Below are 25,014 nucleotides of genomic sequence, written 5' to 3'. Positions count from 1 at the left end.
AATATAAACGGCCTGTAGAGGGTTAAGTTCTAAACGCAGCGTACGCAACGGTAAATGACCATTGCTTCAATGTTTCAAGATTAAGCACCCAGAAATAAGCTACTGCAGACAGCAGGCAACGGTAAATGGCAAAAGTTTGGCTCACAATATGTGAGACCGAAGAAAAACACACCCAACGGCCAGCGATGGGTTAAGTTCTAAAAAGCTGCTGCAGGCAACGGTAAACGGCAAAATCTAAAGCCCAGTATTCAAGATGGCCGATCAGCAGCAGGAGCAGCACCAACGAGAACTGGAACCGGAGCAGACTCCCGCAAGCGGGTCACGCCAACGCCGTCGTTCGCCGCCGCCAATGCCGTCGGACGATGTGATGCGCAATACGATAGCGCGCTGCTTGACGCAGATAGTTGTGAACATGCAAAATGCGGACATACAGCAAAAATGTCGCGAGCTTTTGCAGGTTGAAGATTTGGCTCAGGGCGCTCACATCAAAATTCTGGCTGGGCTGGAGCAGATCGATGAGCAGCGCGAGCAACGGGAACGGGCAGCCAACGAGCGCAAGCAGCGGCGTGCAAATAAATCAATTTGATATACAATATGCATTTAATAATATGTACCTATGTATATTAAATAAACATTTAATAATAGAACGTTGTGATTAGCAATTAATTTGTAACATTTTTGCTTGACTGGGGGGTTACTTTTTCGCTGCGTCGTTGGCCTCTGCCGCCTTTAGCAGTGCCGAGACAATGCCCACCTTTTTGAGCTCCTCGATCAGGTCGCCGTTTTGATGCATCTGCATTACAATATCACAGCCCCCGACAAATTCACCATTGATAAACACCTGCGGTATGGTTGGCCAATCCGTGTAGTCCTTAATGCCTGATGTCAGACCGGGAAAAGTGTACAGTTAGATATATCCATATAGGTTGACACAAAGCGCGCCACTTACCCTGGCGGAGTGCCTCGTTCTCTAGAACATCGTGTGCATCGTAAGGGACTCCATGCATGCGCATTATTTGCACCACCGCATTGCTGAAGCCGCAGCGCGGCGCTTGTGGATTACCCTTCATAAAAACGACCACCTTGTTGGTGCGCACCAGCTTCTCAAGCGTGTCCTTGTCCAATGCGGCCGGCGGAGCGGCTGCGTCCGCACTATACCAGCGTCGTGTAGGTGTCAGCGCTGGCACTGTACGTAGCGTTGTCGTCAAATTGCTGGCATAGCTCGGACGTAGTAAAATTTGGCAAATTCTGTTCATATTTGTTTATATACTTTCTCAAGACTCAACTTTTTGTCAATTAAAAAGAATGTTGTTTTGTAATGAATTGTATGTTATGTAGACGCAATAGGAGCTAACACTGTGCGTTCTTGACGCGATTTAGAGTAACTGTTAGCGCAAAAATGCCATTCACTCAACATTACGTTAACATTAGGCTGCATATTGCTGCTGCTGCGCTTTCCTCTTACGTGTAAGCCTTTTTGAATTTTCTAGCGCGCAAGGACTGTTAATTTCCAATTAGAATGCATATGTTAGCATTTTTGTAAATATTTTATGAATAATAAATAAATATACGACCTTTTGTGCATGTAAAGGCAGCAACTGCATATATATTGACTTTTAAATACATATGATGATCTCTCAAACCATTCAACACACTGCCTTTTAGCCGACGGATAGTGCTGGAAAACGTTTTCTTAACGTTTATTTAAAAATTTCACCATAACCAATAAATAATAATAAACGCACTTAATGCCAACGGGTTTCATCAGAAAATGTTTATTTCCAAACTTCATAAATATCTTTTACAATTTGAATTTGTTTATTTTTTCATTACAAGCGAGGATTCTGCTGTTTCGTTTTCGATTTGGTTTTAAGCTTAATTTTTCTTTCCTAACCTTGAATGCCCTCTTGCGTTTCAGAAAATCAAAATCAATATTAAATTAACATACTTCCATACTTCATTTACAAAAAATAAAAGAAGAAAAGACCATTTAGTTGTTATACAGATATACATACATGCATAAATGTATAGAATATATACCATATGTGTGACTACTTTCGTTTTATTTTCTATTTTTGTAGTAAGGAAATTGCTTTTCAAAATATGCTTATTAAAACTAAAATATTTGCAATATATAGATGTTAATATGTCTTATATAGAACATAAATCAAATCACACACCTAAGTTTACATATTCTTTTGCTTATATTTTTATACGCCAGCAAAATTAAATGTAATGCCTAGCAAGCTTTAAGATCTAAAGTGAAGATCAGAATAATTGCATTAACTGAGGGAGTTTTGAGTTCGTTTCTTGTGAGAAAAATAATAAGAAAACAAAAACAAAGCCCAAAGAGAATAAATAAAATGTAAACAGGGTCTAGAGTGTGAACAATAGGAACGTTTTTTTTTTTTATATTTGTTTTATATTTTTTTTTGTATTGTATATCGATGTAAAGTTTAAATAAATATTATGTGAATGGGTAGTGCAAAAGCGGACACATCAGTTATCAGGATTTTTTGGGTTTTTTTTTGTTTTTTTTTTTGTTGAGCAATCGATGTGCAGTTATCGATAAATGATAGTTAATTTGAAAATGATAACATACATATTGTTAAAAATAATAATCATAATAATAGTAATGATAATAATAGTGTATTACATAGTTTTTTAGTATGTATATAATCATAAGTTCATACGCAGCATTTTTAAATAGAAGTTCATTTTCTTTACTTTCATTTTCGTTTCTCATGTTCGGGTTTTTCTTTTTGCCTTTCTTCTTTATTTCATTGTTTTTAAACTATAATTGTATGTAGTCGTAATAATAATATTTATACAGTTGCTTGCTGTTATTTTTTTTTTATTTAGTGCATAATAATAATAATCATATTAATTAAGTGCATACATAAATTTGTTTATGCATGTCTTCATACGCCAACGGGCACTCGTACCCTGTAGTTGTATGACAAAAAAAGTAGAAACTATTTTAATTATGTTATCGTGCGGTTTTCACCGAAACAATACAAACTATATCAATTATGGCCCCCAGCTTGGGTTAACTTTGTAACAATTGTTCGCTCTAGAATCGCATACGTACGCTAAATAAAACTTATTTGAAAGTTCAAAACAAATCAAAACACAAAATTGACACATTTCACTACTACATTGCCAAAATTTTGGTTTGCAAGCTTTTGCGTGCCTGCACACAGACGTAGCTCACAGACATGCGCGACAAGGCTGTCGCCGTGCACACTCGCCGCGAGTTACCAATACAGATGCCAGGGCGTGCAGTGTCTGTGTGCGTGAGAGCGCAAACGCAGCTAACCAAAATTTTGCTGGTAAATACATATGTATGTGCCTACATTGAGGACTTTTTTTGTTGTGTTTTTTAAGTTTTGTTTTTTTTTTTTCTTTTGACTAAGAGGCTATGCCTCTATCTAATGTATACAAACAAATAAATTTTTTATAGATGTACAATTTTCACGTTTTTCCTTTGTTTTTTTTTGTGTTTTTTTTTTTTTTTTTTTTTTTTTGGGGTTAACATGGTTTTTGGGATTGGCACAGTATATTACATATAATACAAAGGTTATCGGTTGCGTTTGCCTTTCTTTTTCTTTATGTTGTTTGTTTTTTAAGTGCACAAGATTACTTACATATCGAACTTCAACAAAGTATGTGGTTGGTAATGGAGGGTCGGGGGGTCGGAAAGGGTAGCAACAGCAACTTAGGCCACAGCATGCAAATTTTTTAAAATCTCATATGGAGAGTTATATGCTCTCTCTCATGTTGACAAACTAAATATGAAAACTAAGCAACTTCGAGAGTTGTTCTATTTGCAATTAAATGTTTGTTTTTATGTGTTTTGTTTAGTTTAGTTTTTTAGTTTATCACATTTATAAAACGCTCGCAATTTTTCTAAATAGATATACATGATCATAGGTAAATCGATTAAATATATTTGTTATATAATATATATATATATATATATATATAAATATTTATATATGTATATTTATTCACATTCATACAGTTATATATTAAATTAGTAGCATTACCTTGTAAAAGTTAACTAAAAGTTGTCAATTTTGTTTTTTTTTTTTCTTTTAGGGCACATTCAAGTGAAATAAACGTTTTTTGGATTGTTCTTAACAATTAAAAATACAGTAATATTTTTCGCTTAACTTAGTATATTTTTTAAAGTTTTTTTTTTTTAGTATTTCTCTGGTTTTTGCAACAACTACAATGCACATGCAAACAGAAACGATAAATTGTTGGAGTGCTACCTAAACGAACTCAATTCGAAACTTATACGCACTATGTAGCTTGTTGGTATTTTTTTATTAAAATTTCTTTTACTAAAAGCGGTATTTTTGGTATTTTTTAAGTTTTTTCTAACTTTTGGCTGCCGTTTTTGTTAAATTCGCGAAAGTATTTTGCTGTCAGATGAAGCGAACGCTTCGTTAACTCGGTTGATATAAAGTTTAGCAAGTTTGGATTTCTCGTTTTAGATGGAATGGAACTGCAATCGTGCCCATATAAAATACCAATACATGGGGAGTATATATAACTGCCGGTAGGGGTGTTTCATTTTGAATTGCTCACACTAAAAAGAGTTATGACATTTATAAACGCTTACAAGTATATTTACTTTTCATTGTTTTTCTTTTTCTTTTCTTTTTTTTTTAGCAGAATTTAACTATTTGTTTTTTGTATTTTTTTATATTTTTATAATTTTTTTGAGGTTATGCACATAGATCGTTTCGCAGTAAATGGGATGTACATTTAATTGATTTCTGGGTTTTAAGCATTTTGTTTTAGATATTTTGCATTTATTCAAAATAAATGCTGTTTATCTGTTTTTTTTTTATTTTATTTAAATTTTTCAAACTTCTTTTGAAAAATACGAACTTATTTTTCTCTTGCTGGTAGAGCACAGCGTATTAAGCCTGTCCGTAGTTAAGTATGCTTTTAAATACGCTTTTCACTTATATAATTTATGTTTAATTTTTTTTCTTTTTTTGTGTGTGGGTATTTTGTTGTTGTTGTTGTTTTGTTTGGATAGTATTATTTGGTATTTATTTGCTAAGCTGTTAGGTGGAAAATCGGAAACACATATGTATATGTTAAGTATTTTCTTCTTTGAAACATACGTATAACTATATATATATATATACATTAGTTATACGTATGTTTCAAAGAAGAAATATATAAATATATATATATACATATATATATATATATATATATGTATATACTGTGGTAGGTAGTTCTAAATTTTCTCTTTCCGCTTTAAAAAAACCAAACACAGTCAAAAATGATAAATATAAGAAAAATACACAAACAAACATTAAAAAAAAAAAACATTACTAAGGAAAAATAAAAGCGCTTTGCGCATTATATTTTCGTGCTCCATGTATTTGAGAACTGGATATATATATATATATTTGTTTTTTTTTGTTTTTTTTTTTGGATACTTATGGCATGGTCTAAGTTTATCGGTGTACCGTTTTGTATCATATATAAATACCAACAGGTTTGGTATTTTCAATAATACCAACAGGTTTGGTATAAAAAAAAATTCTTCTTTTTATTATTAAGGTTTATATAATTGTGTTTTTTTTTGTATTTTTTTTTTCTTGGTAATTAAATATGATTTGATTAGTATTTTTTGCGGTTTTACAGCAAATAATTAAATGTGGTTTTCCAAGTATTTGGAGATCGAATATGTTGCATTTTTTTTTTTCTTGAAAGTGTTTTTCTTTTTTTTTTCCAACAATTAGATGTATTATCTATGCATATAGATATTTTGGATAGTTATATATGCCTCGTGTTATAACGACTTAAATAAGTATAAAGCACAAAGTGTTGACTTTCTTTTCATTACAGTTTTTGAATTATTTTCTTCATCGTAGATTTACAATTTCTAAATAATAGGCGTAGACTAAACTTCTTTTTTTTTTTTTTTTTTAAGATTCGCTTTAAACATGGTTGTTGTTGTTTTTGTTGTTGTTTTTACCGTTGTTACTGTTGTTGTTTAAGCATAAAATTCCGTTTTTCCTTGGGTCTTATAGGCCTCCTCCTCGATTTTGTACATATCCATAAGCTGTTAATGTGGTTTGTTGTTAAGTTAGGATTGATCAGTGCGATGACAGCGGCGGCATGATACAAAATATTTTGAGTAAATGTGAGAGAAAAAACGGGAGAAAAGAGAGAGAGAGAGAAAAACGAGTTTTGGTTAAATTTTGACATGATGTTCGCACAATGTTAGGGGGCACAGCAAAACATTTAGCGAATAGCGGTAAATGTTAAATGTTCATGTTAAATGTTTATGCTGAATGATATAAGGAATTTAACATTTGTTGTTAAATCTATGAAATTGAAAAGAGTGTGTGAAAGCGGAAGAGATGGAGACAGACAGAAAGAGAGAGACAGAGAGAGAGAGAGAGAGAGAGAGAGAGAGAGCGAGACAGAGAGTAAGACAGAGAGAGTAGCTTAAGATAGCTGCTTTTGCTGGGGTTCAAGTTTACTGCCAAGTACAATACTAGCGTTTGGGATGGAACTGAAACCATAGACAAAGCACAAAATCCAAATCATTCAACGAAATTAAAATAAACAAAAAAAAAATGTTTAAAAAGCTTTTTAAGGCTTGGAAATTGTTGGTGAATGTTGACGTTAAAACAACATCAAAACTAAAGACAAAGCAAAAAACAACAACAACAAAATATATTGCAATACAAAATGTTAGCAAATTAGGTTATACATAAATACACATATATACATATATATATACATATATAGAGAAAGAAATTGATATAGATAATTACATCTTAGCAGTTAGTTAAAATTTAGCAGCTATTCATTATTTTTTTTTTTTTTTTGGAAATTTTTAGATTATTGGATTTTTATCTGTTATGTGTTATCTTGCTTTCGTTCTCAAATGAAAATTGTTGTTTTGTAGCGACTAGAACGTTGTATGTGGGGGGCGGGGGAGTACTCGCTACTCGTTACTTGGTACTCGTTACTCGTTAGTTTTGCTACTCGGCTACAATTAACTAGCAGATGGATACGAAACAGAGGTTGCATTTAGCGAAGCGGTTCATCGGTTGGCGGCTAACGGTTAACGGTTAACGGTCAACGGTTAACGCATTTGGTATTATTGTTATCGATTTGTTTCTTGTCTAGAGTACAGTCTCAATACTGGTTATAGTGTCGGTTTGCGGCCGTGTTTCATTTAGTACCTTTTGCACGTCGGTACTAAATTCCTCAACTTGCTTAGCATGCGCCAATTTCAATTTCTCCATGGCGCGACCCTGCTTAACGCCGATTTGCTGTGAATAACGATAAACGATAATAATTAGTATTGCATAACAGTGTTGAATAATGGGGAAAAAAGTCGTAGTCATGGGTACTTATGTATATAGTAGAAAGTAGTAGAAAAAAGTTAAAGAACACGAAGATAGATAAGTAATAGGGAATATATCGATAATGAAAGGAAGAGGAATAGAATAAATATATAATACATATTAAGGAAAGGAGACAAATTAATATGTGTAGGGGAAAAATAAATTGAGCATATAAATGTATTGATGAGGGAGGGTTAAAGGTAAGAAACGAAAAGCAGAGAAATTCGGGGAATAGTAGATTAAGAGGGATTTGAAAAGGAATAAATAAAGGCATAGGAAAATATAATAGCTGGCTACAAAAAAGAAATGCACATAATAATGGATACAAAGATAAGAAACCAGGGGATATTAAGTCAAAGGCGCCAGGATATCAAAAATGCTTGGACTTAAATGAGGAAGAACAATGAATAGGATAGGAAGGGGCTAAGATCGGACTGTAGATCTATATAGAGGTAAATAGTTGAACAGGTTATTAGGAGTTCGGGGGAAGGCATAGGGCATGGGGCATAGTACAAAGGCCCAAGGTCTAGAGGATTGGATGGAGAGGGTATTAGTTATTGGTGACTCACCTTTTTCTCTTCCATAAAGCGCTTGACATTGTTCTGACGCTTCTCGCGCAGACGTCGATCCTTCTCGTTTTTGGTCTTAAGTGTCTTGTCATTTTGGACTTCCTTAGCGGTCTCAGCGGAGGTCTTTGCCTGCTTGGCATTTAGTTCCTTGACATCTCTGTGTTGGATTTGTTTCGAGATAAGTAAATAAATAGAGATAAAGCGGATCTGTTACCTGGCATGGCGTTCCTCGAGCTGCTTAATTTGCGCCGCCTGCACCGTTAACATGAGCGCCTTCATGGCATCCTGCGAGTCCTGGACATGCTGGCGCAGCATGTCCCACTCCTCCTTGCGATGGCGTGCAATCATATCGGTCCACTGCTTGGTCTGATCGTTAATTGCATTCTTGATGTTCGCATCGTTGCGTATATCATCTTTGCTTTTGCCCTTGATCAGCTTGTCGATGGCCGCATTTTGGGTCTTCTGCACGGAGGTGCGCTCCTTGGCGTGCTTCTTGCGCAGCGTATCTAGCTCTTTGATCTGTTTCTTGCCGACCTTCTGAAAGCCCTTCTCCTGGCGCAGCGATTCGAGTGTGACCGGCTCAAAGACTAGCGGCGGCTCTTTTTTCTCCTCCTCTTTGGCCTTGCCGGCATCACGAGCGGCACCGCCGCTCTGCTCCTCAATGCCCAGGGCCTTCATTTGTTCGTTCTGCTGTTTGGCAGCGCCGGCAAAGCCGCGCGGATCCGACAGCATGGCCATGAAATCCTCAAAGCCATCAGGTACATAAATTTTCAATTCGATGTTCACAAACAACATGGGCAACGACATCGGAAAATTGGCCTCCGTGCGTAGGGAGACATGGCGATAGCCCGGCTGAAGGCCGTCCAGCGGCAGGATGCGCTGTCCAATCATTTTGCCGCTCTCCTCATAGACGCCAAAACGGAGCACCGCCAGATCCGGTAGCACAACCTTGCGGAAAACAAACGCATCCTCGTTGTAGACCGGATTGAGGCCATTGTTGGGCACCAAACGGGTGCGGAATTCTTTCTTCACCGTGTCCGATGGCAGGCCAAACATGTCCACCTCAACGTAGGTGCCAACCTTCTTATCGGACAAGAACTGACCGGCGATTACCTTGACCGAACACTGGGCCGCAATCACACCATCAACGGGCGCATCTGCAAACGGATCGAAATCCTTGTCGGCGCGACGCATAAAGTCCGGCTTCAGCAGATAGCCACAGCCGCCATTGTACTCGAATTTGCCCTGATTCAGTTGCATGGGCAGATCGGATGTCTGGAAATTCAATGAGACCATCTGGCAGCCGGCATTCCAAAAGACCTGCGGCATATAATTGGATGAATCGGCTCGGGTGCCCTTCGGATAGATGCGCGACATTTGGCGCTTGTTGTAATTGACAAAATCAATGGAGCTCTGCTTTAGATAGTTCATTCCAGCCGATTCGGCAAACGACGACATATTGTGGGCAATGTTCTTCTCTGCAAAAATATAAGAAATTTCCGATTTGTGAACAAACTATACAAATATTGACGATTCACAAGAATCGTATGTTAATATTTTTAATTGCGCCTATTTTCAAATGGTTTTTCTTGAGCTTAAATTCGTTTTTTTTTTTGTATTTCAAACGTTTTAACGTTCTTGTACAACACTGTTATTTTTCGAAGCTCCCCGATTATATTGTCAACCAAATTTGAATCCTTATCCCGACATCTCTTTATCTTTCTCTTCTCTCTATAATTCCACTCTCTATTCTTGTCATTACTCGGTTTTTCTCTCTGTTCCGTTTCCTGTGTTATTCTTGTGTTGCTCAACACTATTGTTCAAAGAGTTCTCTAATTTTATTGCCAGTGACATTTGTAAGAATCTTTATCTCAGTGGGCTTTTATCTTTGTCTCTTTCGCTTTGTATTTTGTCTTTTCGCTTTTTTTCCACTATCTGTTCTCTGCAATCTTCGTCTTCCTTATTTTGGTCTGTTTTTGTGTTTTTCAACACTATATTTGAAGAGCTATCTGATTTTGCTTTCTACGAAATTTGCAAGAATCTTTATAAATCTTCTTCTCTCTCTCTCTAGCCCTCTCTCTCCCTCTCTCTCCCTCTCTCTCCTTCTCTCTTTCCCTCGCACTCCCTCTCTCTGTGTCTCTCTCTGTCCCGTCCTCTGCCCCTTATCTTGAGATTACTGTGCTATATCTTCTTTAAATTCCGCCCCTTAGAGTGAAGGATCGTATTTACCAATTGCCTTGTCGAAGCCCTGGAATTTGATGGGCTGCGCATAATTGACCATTGAGGAGAGCCATGGATGCACATTTGTGGTGGAGCCGCTGTAATTGGCCGCGGCTGCCTCCGCTTCGGCACCGCCGCCGCCCTCGGCGGCCGCATCAGCAGCAGCAGCAGCTGCCTCTGGTGCTGGGGCTGCGGCAGCGGCCGCCTCTGGCGGCTTGCCAGCGCTGGCATCCTCCTCGGGATCGTCGTCGGTCTTCAGTTCACCCTTGAGCCAGAGCTCCAGCTCGACTTTCTCCACCTCGGGCTTCATGCGTTTGTTTTTGATGAGAATCTTGCGCTTTAGCTTGCACGGCGGCGGCAACGGTAGACCCGGATCCAGCTGGTAATAGATGGCAATTGGATTAGAAAGTACAGAGAGAAAGAGAGAGAGTAGTTGTTGCTGCCTACCGGATGATCGGACAGCGGCTCCTTTAGCAGTAGATCACCAAAGAAGTCATCACAGTATTTAGCTAATTTGTATTGCTGGGCGCGATTGCAATGATTCTCAAAGGAAAGAATCACCGGATATTCCGACGAAACAAAGGCGCAATCCGCAATGGCCTGAATGCAATCCTAGAATATGGAATAAACCTTAAAGATCACATTGAACATTCCAGATATATTTTCATTATTTACCTTAAACAAGATTTCCGTGCAGTAGGCGTGTCCATGGGTAACAATCGGCTCCTCATCTTCCCCCTTGCCATTCCAGCAATCCAGCTCGACGCAACGACATCCGGCGAGCAGCGTCTGGCGGTACATCTCGACGGAGCTCTTGCCGCCAATCTGGCGACCCGACAAGTACGTATTATGCGAACTATTGATATAGTAATGCGCCAGCGGCTGATCCATTTCCATATAGAAATCAAGCCGATCCAAAAATACGGGCGCATTCTCATCGGACATTAGGTAGCGCTTGAAGCCGTCCAGTGAGAGTTGTCCTGGAATTTGGGGTAAGGGGAAAAGGATTTTGATTTTTTTTTTTTGCCCCTTCTCCGCATCTATTTATTCACCTACCGCTCTTCTTCTTCTCCTCGTCCAGCTCATAGTCGTTGACGATCTCCGTGCAGCGCCTCTCCTCGTACAGCGGAAAGAGGATCTCGTTCATGCGCGGATCACGTTGCTTTTCGTTCATGAACTGTATGAACTGATCCAGACTGATAAAGTCCTGTTTACCTTTGGTGCTGCACGGATAGAGAATAAGAGAAAGTTCAAGTTTTAGCTGTGAGCAGAGCTATTTAGGAGAATAGAGGTTGCCTCCGATGGGACATAGATATTTAATTCACTGAGAATAATCAAAATTCGGGTTACACTGGATTTACTGGGATCGGGAGACATACGGGAATATTTGAATTACTGGGTGCGATAGACACACGGTGACTATTGTAATTACTGGGAACAGCTGACATACTGGAAATATTGGGATAACTGCGTACGGTATACTGGTATAATTAAATTACTAGGAACAGTAGATATACTAGGAACAGGTGAATAACTGAGTACGATAGACATACCGGGAATATTGAAATTACTCGGAACAATTGCCATACTGGGAATAGAGCAATAAATAGGTACGATAGACTTAAAGGGAATATTGTAATACAACAGTAGACATACTGGGAATAGTGGTATATCTGGGTACAATTACTATACTGGGAAATGTCCAAATACAAATGACATTTGAATTATTGAAAATACGTTTATTATTAGGAACAATGAGAAGGCTAGAAATAGTTGGTAAATGGACAAGCAATTGAATCAGAATATTCAAGGTAATTATAGGAGATGGAATGAGTAAGTGGGCTAACTGCCAACAGGTTTATTGTAAGGACAGGGGAAGGAAGAGCGGAAACAGTTAGCCTGCTGACTGAAACTGGAAATATTTTGGCCACAGTATACAGACAAATTGATTTCTGGCAACAGATAAATAAGTGAAAACACTTTCATTGCACTGTGAACATGCTTCAGTTACTTACATCGATGTGAACAACTCCTCGATATCGTTGCGAGGACAGACCTTATGGTAGAGCGCATAAAACTTATCGAATGTAAACTGTTCCTTAGTCATGGTACCACTCTTATCATCCGGCAAACCTGCATCTTTGATGCAGGTGTAGACGAGCTTCTCAGTTTTACCAGATGCGAAAGTTTTTGCCAATGTCTTGACCGGTATTTTGCCGCTCTTTTCCACACAGTAACTGAGACGCATCCAACTTGAATGATTCAATAGAAATGATTCATTAGTAAAATGTGAACGCATCTAATGAGTGGCACACGAATTATTGAAACTATTGAAGATATTACTTTTAAATGTGCTGTTAGTACATGCAAAAGTAGATATATGCATAAAATATATGGAGTATACTTTACCTTTAAGAAGTGGAAGATTCATGTTGAGATTCGTATTAGGGTTGTATGTTAACTATGATTTCTGAATATTTAAAATAATATACATGAATACTAATGTGAAGCACAAATAAATTCAGAATTCAAGCAATCCTTAAATATGTTATCTATCTATGTTACCTAAATCAAATAACAAATTAAAATGGACACGGAAATGTAAATAGAATTAAGGAAAAGAGTCTTTAAATAGAAATATAGAACTGATATCGATATAATATAGCTCGAATATGTTCGGAATTCATTTATATTACTTTATAGAAAGTTAACTTTGAATATTGAGTAAAAGATATTCCAAATATATTGGAATATATATATATTGGAAAATTTGTGGGAAATGGTTGTCTTAAACTTTTTTGACTAGTTTTGGCATGGCATCAAATAAATTTGAGAAAGGTTTTATACTTTACGAAACACGCAACATTCCTAGCTTGTAAAATGAAGGACAGCGGTTCTACGGGTGAAAGTAGCTAGTTTATTCGGGTTTATTCGCGGACTGCAAATAGTTGGCAGAGTAATGTCTAAAATTGCAGGAAATAGAAAATGGAGCGGGAGAGCGCATGAATATCAGTTAATATTGAAAATTGTCAGAATTTCTAAAACAAAAATTGAAAGCGTGCGCTTGAATGGAATTGAAATTTTTATTGTTCAATCAATCAAAGCGATTGGAAGGTAATGGGTAAATAATTGATCATTTTTATGATATCAATTAAATGTTCATATAATTTAAACACAAGGCAAAATTGTCCTATGCAGCGCTGCGTTACCGAAGTGTAATTAAAATCGATATTGAAATTGTAATTGCAATTTGCAATTAATTGGCAACCCAAATGATCGATGGGGCAAAAGTGCAATACAATTTGCAGGGGCAGCAATTCATTAAAATGCCTTGCGATTAAATTCAATTTGTTTGCCATCTGTGCGTTCCCGCCTCAATGCAGGACATTCGCTGGACATTCGTTACTTAGCGTAGGATTTGCGTGTTTCAGCTCTGTTGTGGCAGGGTTATGGGAGCTCACAGCTGGCTTAGAGCCACGTTTAGCCCAATAACCTCATTTAAATCGGGTCCAGGTCAAGTGAGTCAAGTAATTGCAGTTAATGCCTAAAGACTTTCGCCATATAAAATGCAACCGTAAAGGACACAATCAACAATCAACAATAACAAATTTTCAAACTGGGTCAAACTGGTATTGCCAATGCAGACATGAAATTGTTGCCTCCGGGTGGCCCATAGAGTTCCTTATGTCAATAGATCATTGGCTGGATTAAAAATGATTTAAGCGATGGCAGCGAGAAGGTTTCAGTATTCTCTGAGCCATAAACTGAGGCTGATTGACAGCTTTGGGTGTGGCATCGTAAAGTGTGAAGCGACGAGCGAAATATTAGGTAAAAAAACAAATAGTTGGTGTACAGCAAGGTACAGCAACAAAGCGAGAAGCGTTGAGAAGTGCTATGCGTAAAGTGTGGAAAGAAACGTTGTAGGTAATAAATTTAAAATCGCAACTAAACTAATAAAACTATAGAAATGGAGCCAGCAGCTCCAACATGAATAAAGCGAGAAGCTTTCAGAGAAATTAAGTGCGTAATAAAGGGAGAAGCGATGGTAACAGAGTGTGGCACGCCACAAGCACTATTTAACTTGTATTTGAAAGTAAACAAAAGCGAGAAGTGACGTCAGAGTCAACAACTAGGCTAAAAGTGCAAAGAGAGAAGCGATGCAAGAAGCAAAGCAAACATAGGCAAGGCACTCAGAGAAGCCCAATTAGAAGCAAAGTTAGTAACAAAGCGTGTAGCAATGCAAAAGGCACAGCAACACAGCAAGAAGTGTTGAGAAGTGCAATGCTTAAAGTGGCGAAAGAAGCCTTTTGAGAAGTATATTTATAATCACAATTAAACAAATAAAACTATAGAAACAGGGCCAGCAGTTACAATAAAAAGAGTAAGGCGCAAAGCTTTCAGATAAGTAAAAAGCATAATAAAGGGAGAAGCAATGGTAACAGGGTGTGGCACGCCACAAGCACTGTTTAACTTGTATTTGAAAGTCAACAAAAGCGAGAAGTGACGTCGGAGTCAACAACTAGGCCAAATGTGCAGAGAGAAGCGATGCAAGAAGTAAAGCAAACATATGTAAGTCCCTCAGAGAAGCCCAATGAGAAGCAAAGTTAGTAACAAAGCGTGTAGCAATGCAAAAGGGACAGCAACACAGCAGCCCAGCGAGAAGCAGCTAGAGAAGCATATAAGAAGCGTTGGAAAAAGCTGCAGGCGCTGTATTGGTGCACCTAATCCATACCTTAGGGAGGCAAACTAAGGCAATAAGTGAGTTAAGAGCTTTTTACAAACAAGGCAAAAAGTTGCAACAGCAAGGATAAGCCAAACAATTAGGGACAGAATCAACAAAGCCAAGTCAAATGTGTTGGAAAAGCGAGAAGCGTTACAAAGTTTTCTACTTAAAGTTTCAATTTTGCAGCGAGGCAAATGGAAAGAAAAGCAAAGTGAGAAGCGAGTTTTTCTTGTGTTTTTTTTTTTTTTTTCATTCTTGTAACAAAAAAGTCGAATTGGAATTGTTATATTTTAAGTTCTGTGCTCGTTGATGATTATTTGGTTCATTGTGAAGTCTTCATTGTGTATATATTTTATTTATATTGCTCGAAAGGTGGTTTGTTCGCTTCGCTACTCTCAGCCCGAACCGACTTTTGAGCACTCATTAATCAAGAGCTGCGAGAGAGGAAATGGTTTAATTTTCTCCATTTGTCGTTCCAAAGTGGAAACCAAGAGCTGCTGCTGTGCGAAGCTTCAGCAGGGCAAAGCAAATGTAATGAATTGGTTTGGTGTTGAAACAACGGCAACTATTTTACAGAGTGGGCGGGTCGAAGTGTTGTTAGGTGGCAGCTGATGATGTCGTTTCCGTTTCCGCTGCCCACCTGTCCAGACGCGATTTGTTTAGACAATTCGCCAGCAATAATAACATAAAATTTGCAATGTTTCTTTTCTCATCGCTGCGAGGTGCTTGATTTAGGTGGTAAATGCATATATTTGTTTGTCTTTTATATACTCTAGAATTCGAACATCTATTTTTAATTTATGTTCCACATTTTGCTTACGCTTCATTGTCTGTTTCATATACATTTTGAATTTCTCGATTAAGGCGTTGATTGGTCTGCCCATTGGGTCCAAGACATAGAGACTATGGGGCATTTATCGTGTCCTCCATGTATACTTTGAATGTCAAAGCTACAAATTGTCAAAATATGCCAACCGATGGGAAATGATTTCTTTTTGCTTTCCCCTTTTCAACAGCTTAGACATGCCTACAATTTTTCTCAACATTTATTTTCAACAATTGTGAAGGTTCAGCCAACTATTAAGCCAATTTTTCTACGCTTTAAAATTGTTTTTATTTGTTACACAATACTTACCAAAAAACAGTGTTGCAAACAGACTGATATTATTGATCGATATACTAACTATATTATCGATGGGCAACAATAGATTTAAGTTTATAAGTCAAACAGAACTTACTGTTTCATGAGATTGGTGCGTGGACACACGTTGCCGGCGCGATTGTTATGCGTTATAAGGCGCAAGTTCTTTTGCCAGCTCTGGTCAAGTGTGGCCAAATGCAAGGCGATAACACGATAACGATAACACAATAACACGCGATAACACAATAACGATAAGAACAAAAATAATGCGCAAGACATGCAAATTAGAAAACAAAATGAAATAAATCGAACATAATTATGTACAGTCATCCATTTGACAGAGTAGATAAATATATGTGTATATATATATACAAATATATATATATAGATGGATAGATGATTGATGTATGTATATGTACATATATGAATGTATTAAAAATATATAATGTATATGTAGAAAGCGTGGGTTCTTCGTGCTGTGAGACCGCAGAAAAGAACAAAACAGAGGCAATATTTCTTTTTTTTTTTTTTGAAACCACACACAAGACGAACAGAGTATAGAGTATTTAAAGTGCGTCTATAGAAATTATGGGAACTTTCGAAGTTCACTTACTGTTTTCTCAGACACATCATGGGACAGATATTATTCGCTTTAACATTATGTGTTATTTTTCGTATGCCATCTAGCCAGATCTATAAGTACAGAGAGTATATGCATGAAATGAACCGCCCCCCCTCTCATGAGCTCTGATCATCCGATGGGTATATCTATGAATATTTACCTTGGCTGTAGCCGCATCGGGGCAAATAACATGATGATATGTTATATTGATATAGTCCGTGTTCGAGCATATGGTCAGCGAACGTTTATCTAGTTCCGGTATGTTAGTGCCATTCTTTTTGGTTACCTTATCCAATATCTTCGGATCCTGTGAATGGGAGTGATTTTTGTTTTGTTAATATTTTATTTGGTATTTTAATGATCGAACGGTTTACAAAAAAATCTTTCATGCAACCATTTTCAGCCAATTTACCACTTGAGGGCGAAATTTCCCGAATTACTGTAACACGTATTCATTAAGTTATAAGTTTGAAGCAAATAGGACAAAACTGATCTAGAGGCCAAATCATGAACAAAAAGCTAAGAATTATGAAAATCGGGAAAGTTTTGACCGAGTTATGGGGGTGGAAAATTTCGACCTATGTCTATATAGGATTGATTTGAGGATATCATTTTCACATGAATTTTGACCAAGAATAATGTTGCCAGCTTTAGATGCCCAATTGATCTAGAGGCCAAACCATGAACAAAAAGCTAAGCCTTATTAAAATCGGTTGAGTTTTTGACCGAGTTGTGGGGTTGGGAAATTTTTACCAATGTCTATATAGGATATTTGAGGGTATCATTTTGCACATGCATTTTGACCACATGCGTGTGAAGTATGCCGAAACCCTGTCTTAATATAATATAATATAACATAAAGTAACTACGATAAAAATTTCAGCTTGCTAGCTCTTATGGTTTGGGCTGTGCGTTGATCACCAATCAATCAATCAATCAGTCAGTCAGTCAGTCAGTCAATCAGTCGGGACAAACATTTTTATATATAGAGATTCATTCAGCAGCTTTGCTCAAACATAAATTTATTGTCTTGAAAAATGAACAGCAAGTTGTAAAAGTTAAATTATAAGTATTTAATAGTGTTTTGGGTGGAAATTGTTGCGCATACGGCCCGTGGGCCCATTTTAAATTTGCTGCTTGGCGCGTCTCAGAATTTGTTGATCAGGCCAATCATGGGGCAAGGGGTAAGAAGCAAGGGTCTATAACTATTTGAACTGCAATTTGGCGTGGCAGCAGCAGCAGCAACAACAAGAACAACAGCAACAAGAGCAGCAGCAGCAGCAACATTAATCTCAGATCGCATCATTAATCAAGGCAGCAACAAAGCAAATGTCGTGGCTGTGAAGGGGGTGGTAGGGGATGTTAGTTCGGGCTATTCAAGAAGCATTTATCAACATTTGTACATTGAATTAAAAATAAATAAATCGTATAGCGAAATTCCAATAGGAAAATAGAATTTTAATTTCGTATTTGACCTTCAATAGCCGCGTGCGAGAGCATAGTAAAAATAAATAATTCGAATTCCAATGCAAAACTATCGGCAAAATCGAATTTCGTTTTTCAATGTGCCCAGTTTGCTCGACTAGGGCATACCCTGTAGGCACAATCAATGTACATAGCAGACATTCTACTCGAATACAAACTTTCCACTTCAACAATATTCTTTGATTGAAGTTGAATGTTTGGCACGGATGGAGAGCCCAGTAGAAACTGTGCAAGAATTAGGGCATATTGGTTTAGCGCAAATGTTTGTAACAGGCAGCTGCTTCTTGCCCGTTCAAAAGAGCCACAGCCTTCAAATTGAAAGCTCCTGTATACCGAGAAGACATAATGTTTGCAACGGCAGCTCGTCGCTGAGTATAGGATATAGCCTAGTCGGGCACTCCCGACTATAACACTTACTTTTTCCACAGAATATACGATATATTGAACCTGTGCCTTATAAAAGGGAACGGTCATCCCAAAGTCATAGATCAATGAGAGCTAGAGAAGCTTCACAATAAAAGCTGATCAAGTTAATACCCTGTAATATAACCTCAACTTAGCCTCTAAGTTCGTTTAGTTGTTAAAGCTTTCAAATGTCGCCGGACTGCTTGAATCTCTTGACAAGTGTAACTTACAAAGTTAACAGTCACTTTAACCGATTGACAAAATAAACATTCGTTATTCATGACTTATTTCTAACTGGGCTGCCAGTCAAAAGCAGGACATTCTACTTTCAACCAGTTAGATTATTGGACAAGAAAATAAACGAGCTGGCAACTTATTGTCAAAATATTGCCAACTTGTTGACAGGGCGTTGCCACACTTACAAACAATTTCAACCCAACATTACCAGGGGGACTGTAAAACAAAAAGAAAACAAAGTTTCATTGCATGTAAACAAACTGGTTTTCATCAATAGCAAGTGACCCAATGGGGCATACGTGAGAACAAAACAAAAATCTTTCGATTTGCAATGCAAACCTTACTTGTGGTCAACTGACATGAGCTTTGCCGTGCGACTGCCCGCTAAATTATGAATTGAGGTTAAACAACGTTATAGTGAGAAAGTTTAACTGTAATTGGAACAGTTTTTTTTTTTTTGGTTACTGTTTACCGATATTGTTTCTGTTTTTGCGTTTAAAATAGTTAATAGTTGAGCAAATGGGCTTTTGTTAGCTTCGTGTCGCCATGGAGCTGCAAGCGAAAGCCATGCTGAACAAACAGCCGCTGTCGCAATCAAATTAACTCAAAGGCCGCAGCTGCAGTTCGCATTTGGAATAGCAATTGAAATTGGATGGCAATCAAATCGAGTGCAATTTGTACAGCGAGGCACTTACTGGTGGGGCTTAAAAAAGGCTATTGCATACTTTCAAGTGCAAAATAAGTCAGCAAATAAATAAGCCAAAAGCGTTGCCTGCTTTCAGGCGTCGTCGCCCGTTCATTGTCGATGTTCGACGTTGCCAGATCGCAAACAAAAGTCAAAGTGCTGCAAAACGTTGCGCAAATATACAAGTGTGTTGCCAGCTACTACATCTTTTTCTTCTTTATATTTTCTCTTCTTCTTTTTGTGTAGCTTTGATTGTTGTAGTTGTTGTTATTGTTGCTGTTGTTTGACGTACTTCGTCAGCAATGAAGCTTCGTGCATTATTGAAAAGCAACAGCAACAGCAACAAAAACTGCAATAATGCTCAAATTTTGCGTTTTCAATATTTGTTGGCAGTTTACTTGAGCTACCCTGCAATCCAAATAGTCAACACCAGTGGGAATATTAGTTCGCAGCACTACAATTCAAACCAAATTAAACAATTGTCCTGGCCAATATTGACAGATATCTGTAACCAATTGCTGGTAAGAGAAAGAATTTGTTTTACTTTTCTTCCTAATTTCCATAAGTGTGACCGACGCGCGTAAGTGTGACCACAAGTGTGACCTAATCTAATTGAACTTAACCTTATATTATTATAACATACCCTAACATCAACCAGCTCAACATAACCTTACTTAAGGATACAAAACTTAACCTCAATAAACTAGAAATACTGATACACTGAACTACAAAGTTAACTAATAGCAAAATATGCTAAATATGCTGTTTACAGAACTTTTAAGGAAACCATCTTTTAAGTCCATAAAAGCAACTGAACCGTAACGCAAAGGCAGAACCTAACCTCATTTAAGTTAACCTAACTTTTGTGAAGCTAACAAAAAAACTAAATATATTCAAATGATCCAGTTTTTGGCTAACTGAATTCAAAGCTCAAGATATTTCATGGCTATTTTTCTTGATTTAAATTCATTTGCCTTTACGGGGTATCTTGGCAGTCTGGCAATCAAACGATGTTAGTTCTTCATAGCCCGTTTTCGTTGCTTTGGCTTTTGCTTTGCCAAACGAAGCAACTTTTAATGGTTCATTGTGCGACTGGCACTTACGAGTTCCCTTTTGAGTGTACATACTATACACACATATATATATATGTATATATATGTCTTTATGTGAATGCATGTGTGTGTGTGTGTGTTTGTGAAGTGTGTTAGTTGGTTTGTGTGGCTTGCTGATTTAATATTGATGACCAAACATTTCAAGTGCTGCCAGCGCACACAAACACATACACACATACACACACACACACACACACAACGAACAAGAACTTTAAGTGTAGTCTTCCATTTACGATTTTGAGAGGGTAGCCCAAAAGATGTTTAACTTTTACAGAAGTGTAATCATTTTTGAATATTAATTATAATTAAAATTATATATAATTTTATTTAATTTATAAACAATTGTTTAAAGTTCAAGGATAGACGGTAGCCCCCTTCACCCTGGCAGAAGCGCCAAGTATCTTGTTGGAATTGTACCGGATAAGAGGCTTAGTCTTCGGGCGCACATCGACGGCCTTCTTAAGCAGTGCCGCTTTAAGATGGCCAAGGCCAACTGGCTATTAAACCCCAACAGCCCATTGCCACTTCGCTGCAAACGGGCACTTAACAACGTGACGATGCAGCCTTACTCAAAAAAAAACGCCTTTGACGTTTGTCCACGATAAAGCCTGAGGACTCAACCAGGCTTGGCGTAATATCACCTAAGCCAACTGTGTTGTAATAAAAATGTATGCTATTTTTGATTCAATACAATAAACAAACAAACAAAAAAAAAAAAAAAAAAAAATTAAAGTTCAAGGAGCATGGAATAAAATTAAAAAACTTTTATTTGTTTTTTAGAAAATTTAAATTCAATTTAAGTTGTTCTCAAGGGATTTTTCAAAATTTCTCAGCATTTGGAGAATGTAAATATGAAAAAATACAAACGTTTTTAAATAATGAAATAAGTATTACTGAATTTTAGGATACTTATTAACTAAAATATAAGAAATAAAAATAAATGTATTTTAGGAAATTTCTATACTTAAATATACAGCTGCGCTCTTTGCTCTAATATACATATTCAAAAATACTCAAATATTTTTTATGAGTCAAATGATTTCGACCTACATCTAAACATCATTGTCTGCATCTCATATCTGTATCAAGTTTTATCATAGTTTTTGGGAGTAATAATAATAGCTAAGAGCTTTACTAACAACTGATTAACCCTATTATCTTTAAGCTACCCGATAACGCTGTATTATATATTTGTATTTCTATTATGATTGATCGATTCTTGTTGTGATTGATTGATGAACGGACAGTCCAAACTATAAGAGAAATATGTGATGTAAATGCACGCAAAGACGAGGTTTTGGGAAGTTCTGCCCGTAAGTGTGGAAAAAAAGCGAAAATGTTTGATGGTTTTTTGTACAACCAACTTTAAGCTCATTTAAAATTAGTCAATCAGTCAGTAAGTGTTAATATATGTAGATTATATATATACAAGCTGCAGTTTGCTCTCTCAGAATCTTTTTCAAGAGGCATGACCTTTAATATATACGCCTGGAATTCGAGCTTAAAACTACATTTTTTTTTTCAATTGATTAACTTTAAGCTACTTCTCGGGCGACCCTCGCTAGCATGCAAGTGCAAACGGTTCCCACACACACATACATACACACACACACAACCAGATGTACTGTACCTATATAAATATGTATTTAGGTACATATGTGTATATACTTTTTTGAGTGCCTGTCACTCTCACATACACAAAGCACAAAGTTTTGCATTTTGTATTCAACTTTTTTCCTTTTTTCTTATATTTTTTTTTTGATTCCTTTATTTATATATTTTTTGTATATTTTATTAAGTTATGTTGTTGCTGCTTTCCTTAAAATTTTTACGTTACGTTCGGTGGTCAAAGTTGCGTAGTGCTCAGAACTTTTGCATGCTCTTAACTATATAAATTATATAAGGGTATGGGTTCCTTTTCTTCTTCTTCCCTTTCTTCGTCTTTTTCTTTTACTTATATTTTGCTTTCTGGGCATTATACAAATTTCATGCGGCTGTTGCGGCTGTTGCCTTCTTGCCCACATTTTCGCACACACACACACACACACACACTCACACACACAGACACAGACACACTTTGGTCAATTTTTCATATGCTTATATCTCACTCTCTCATTGGCATTTATTTTGCATTTTAATTGAATTTATTTGGCAGCTGACATGAAAACGGCTTGCCCTTAGAATAGATGTAAGTGTGCCTGTGTGTGTGTGTGTGTGTGTGCGTTGGCCAAAAAGGATTGCAGCGAGCTGGAAAGGCTTTAAGGCACGGACCACAAGTTGAGCACTTGAAGTAGCAGCAGCAGCAGCAAATGTTCCACTCGACTGGCATTCGGGTTTTCGAGTGGGGAACTGGTTCCAGGTATGGGAACTGGAACAGAAAAAGCTTAAGTGAGGCACAAAAGTGAGTGCTACACTTAGCTTGCCAGTCATTTTACAATCTCTATCTCTTTCTCTCTCTTTCTCTCTGTCGCTCGTCGTGTCTCTTTCACGCTCGCTCTTCACACGTGGCGCACTTAAACGTGCACCGAGAATTGTAAAATCTTTGACACTTTTCAATTTACAAGTGCAATGATGCGCATCCCTCGTTATTATTTTGTGCATACTTTGTACAGTACACCGAGCGAAAAAACGTGAGCAAGATGGCTCTGGCGAAAATAAATCAAAAATAAAAGGCAAGAGTGCTCTAGTCTGTAGTGCTCGACTAGGAGATAAATCCAGCGCCAAGCTAACATTACAAACATTCTTCATTCATAGCTTCCTTTAATACATACATACAAAAACGGACACACAAAAGTGTGCATCTATGTGTGTGTCTATTATTTTAAATGAGAGATTTTCCTTTTGGGGGGGGGTGATGAGAAGAGGTATTCAAAAGTCGAACTATTTTAAAGCTGTATATACTATACGAGAACCTACATACCAACTTAGGCGTAGACCTAAGCTCTCGTTTTCGAGTTATGCCTCTAAATCCATATTTCAAAATCGATATTTATCGATATAATTAAGTTTGGTGGAGACTTCGGTTTATTATATGTATCTATGTAATGAAAATGGGTGGGGATATCGAAATATTATTTTTGTCGATATAAAGAAAATAGGTGGAAATATCGAAATATTATTTTTAACGATATAATGATAATGGTGAGAGATATCGAAATATTAAATTTATCGATATAATGAAAATGGGAGAACATATCGAAATATTATATTTATCAATGCAATGAAAATAGGAGGAGATATCGAAAGTTATTTATCGATGCAATGAGAATGGGATAACATATGGAAATAATATATTTATCGATACAATGAAAATAGGAGATATCGATATATTATCGATACAATGAAAATGCGAGGAGATATCTGCGCATGGTATACGGGAATATAACTTTTAATTTTCTATGTGACACAGACGGACAAGAAGACGGATATGGCTGGATGAACTTAGCTCGTCAGCGAGATATATGTACTTTATTGGGTCGGAGATGCTTCCTTCTGCCTGTTACATATGATAATATGTATTCCTTTCTAAGTTTGAATGGGTTTTGGGCGCAAAATGTATAATATTTAAAGAGTCTTCTTGAACACCTCAAATACTTTCAAGAAATGCAGCAAGTAAAATCTGTCACTGTAGTCATAAAAAAAAAAGTGCCTATATGCCCTGTGTGTGTGGGGGTGGGTGTGTGTTTGTGTGCGTGTTTGTGTGCGTCTGCTTGTTTTAGTGTGTTTGTCTGTTAATGTGTCAATGTGTCACTTTGACACTCAATGGTTTTGGCCGGCGGCAGTCGCTGGCTTCACTGCTACGCGCTTGTCTATGCGCTGGATTTATTAGCCATGAATGTGCCACGCCCACATCCTGGCATGACACACTGCATTTAGTGTGCGTGTTGTTGCTGCTGCTTCTGCAGTTGCGGCTGTTATTATTGTTGTTGTTGTTGTTGTCACTAAATGCAATTTATGGGCTGCTGCTCGCGCCCATATTTGCCAGCTGCCTGTGCCCCCCCCCCGAAGCGCCAGTGCATCCCCACGAGTTTTTATGGCCACAACACGTGGCCAACTGAGCCAGTGGGGCAAAAGTGCTAAAGTGGTTGCAGCGGTGCCGTAGAACAGCTGCCATTGCGCCTAATTGAGATATGCTGCTCGCTTTGGCACACATTTTAATTGTGTCAGCACCTGTTCAATTGGCAATCCTCAATGCTCATACCCATAGCCCACAGAGTACAACCCCCAACCGAACCCGTCCTCGACCCAGCTAGACCGACCGAGTCTCAGTCAACCGCACCGCCATCGATATCGTTATGCACCGCCTTGTGCCACAGGATGTGGGTTAATGCACATCAATGTGTAGCCTGTCCGCTAAATGGACAACCGGTTTCAACTTAATTGACTCGGTTCAGGTACGGGTGAACGGGTGGCTAGCG

General features: G+C 37.5%; 3 protein-coding genes across 5 annotated transcripts in view; 1 reads left to right on the top strand and 2 right to left on the bottom strand.

Moving 5' to 3' along the window:
- Nucleotides 1–9: 9 nt before the first annotated feature.
- On the top strand, nucleotides 10–647 carry LOC135428784 (uncharacterized). The gene has a single exon (XM_064682880.1). The coding sequence runs from the start codon at nucleotides 254–256 to the stop codon at nucleotides 584–586; it is 333 nt and encodes a 110-aa protein (XP_064538950.1). The 5' UTR covers nucleotides 10–253; the 3' UTR covers nucleotides 587–647.
- Nucleotides 582–1,340, bottom strand: Grx5 (Glutaredoxin 5). The gene is made up of 2 exons (XM_064682878.1): nucleotides 950–1,340; nucleotides 582–879 (listed from the first exon to the last, which is right to left on the bottom strand). Exons 1-2 carry the CDS (start codon nucleotides 1,254–1,256, stop codon nucleotides 695–697), a joined length of 492 nt encoding a protein of 163 aa, XP_064538948.1. The 5' UTR covers nucleotides 1,257–1,340; the 3' UTR covers nucleotides 582–694.
- Nucleotides 1,341–5,941: 4,601 nt separating this feature from the next.
- norpA (no receptor potential A) overlaps nucleotides 5,942–25,014 on the bottom strand; it is a 69,225-nt gene continuing 50,152 nt past the window's right edge. For 2 of the 3 annotated variants that reach the window (XM_064682905.1, XM_064682907.1), the window contains 11 exons: nucleotides 16,833–16,979; nucleotides 16,664–16,743; nucleotides 12,202–12,438; nucleotides 11,243–11,409; nucleotides 10,862–11,166; nucleotides 10,634–10,798; nucleotides 10,196–10,565; nucleotides 8,181–9,444; nucleotides 7,967–8,123; nucleotides 7,233–7,322; nucleotides 5,942–6,097 (listed from right to left, as the gene is read on the bottom strand). In XM_064682905.1, coding sequence (XP_064538975.1) covers nucleotides 6,029–6,097; nucleotides 7,233–7,322; nucleotides 7,967–8,123; nucleotides 8,181–9,444; nucleotides 10,196–10,565; nucleotides 10,634–10,798; nucleotides 10,862–11,166; nucleotides 11,243–11,409; nucleotides 12,202–12,438; nucleotides 16,664–16,743; nucleotides 16,833–16,979 — 3,051 coding nt within the window. In that variant the 3' untranslated portion in view covers nucleotides 5,942–6,028. Of the gene's footprint in view, nucleotides 6,098–7,232; nucleotides 7,323–7,966; nucleotides 8,124–8,180; nucleotides 9,445–10,195; nucleotides 10,566–10,633; nucleotides 10,799–10,861; nucleotides 11,167–11,242; nucleotides 11,410–12,201; nucleotides 12,439–16,147; nucleotides 16,228–16,663; nucleotides 16,744–16,832; nucleotides 16,980–25,014 lie in introns of all 3 variants that reach the window. The other variant, XM_064682906.1, reaches the window with a different exon arrangement.

The sequence above is a fragment of the Drosophila montana genome, unplaced genomic scaffold (genome assembly GCF_035044405.1).
Source record: "Drosophila montana isolate Dmon_TW-CO22-7 unplaced genomic scaffold, ASM3504440v1 contig_2534_1, whole genome shotgun sequence".
Classification (NCBI taxonomy): domain Eukaryota; kingdom Metazoa; phylum Arthropoda; class Insecta; order Diptera; family Drosophilidae; genus Drosophila; species Drosophila montana.
The sequence above is the reverse complement of the archived record's forward strand: the minus strand, read 5'-3'. Positions and strand labels throughout refer to the sequence as shown.

Coding starts and splice junctions, on each gene's coding strand:
- LOC135428784 (XM_064682880.1), top strand. CDS start 254: ATGGCCGATCAGCAGCAGGAGCAGCACCAACGAGAACTGGAACCGGAG.
- Grx5 (XM_064682878.1), bottom strand. CDS start 1,256: ATGAACAGAATTTGCCAAATTTTACTACGTCCGAGCTATGCCAGCAAT. Junction 880..949: donor GAACGAGGCACTCCGCCAGG/GTAAGTGGCGCG, acceptor GTCTGACATCAG/GCATTAAGGACTACACGGAT.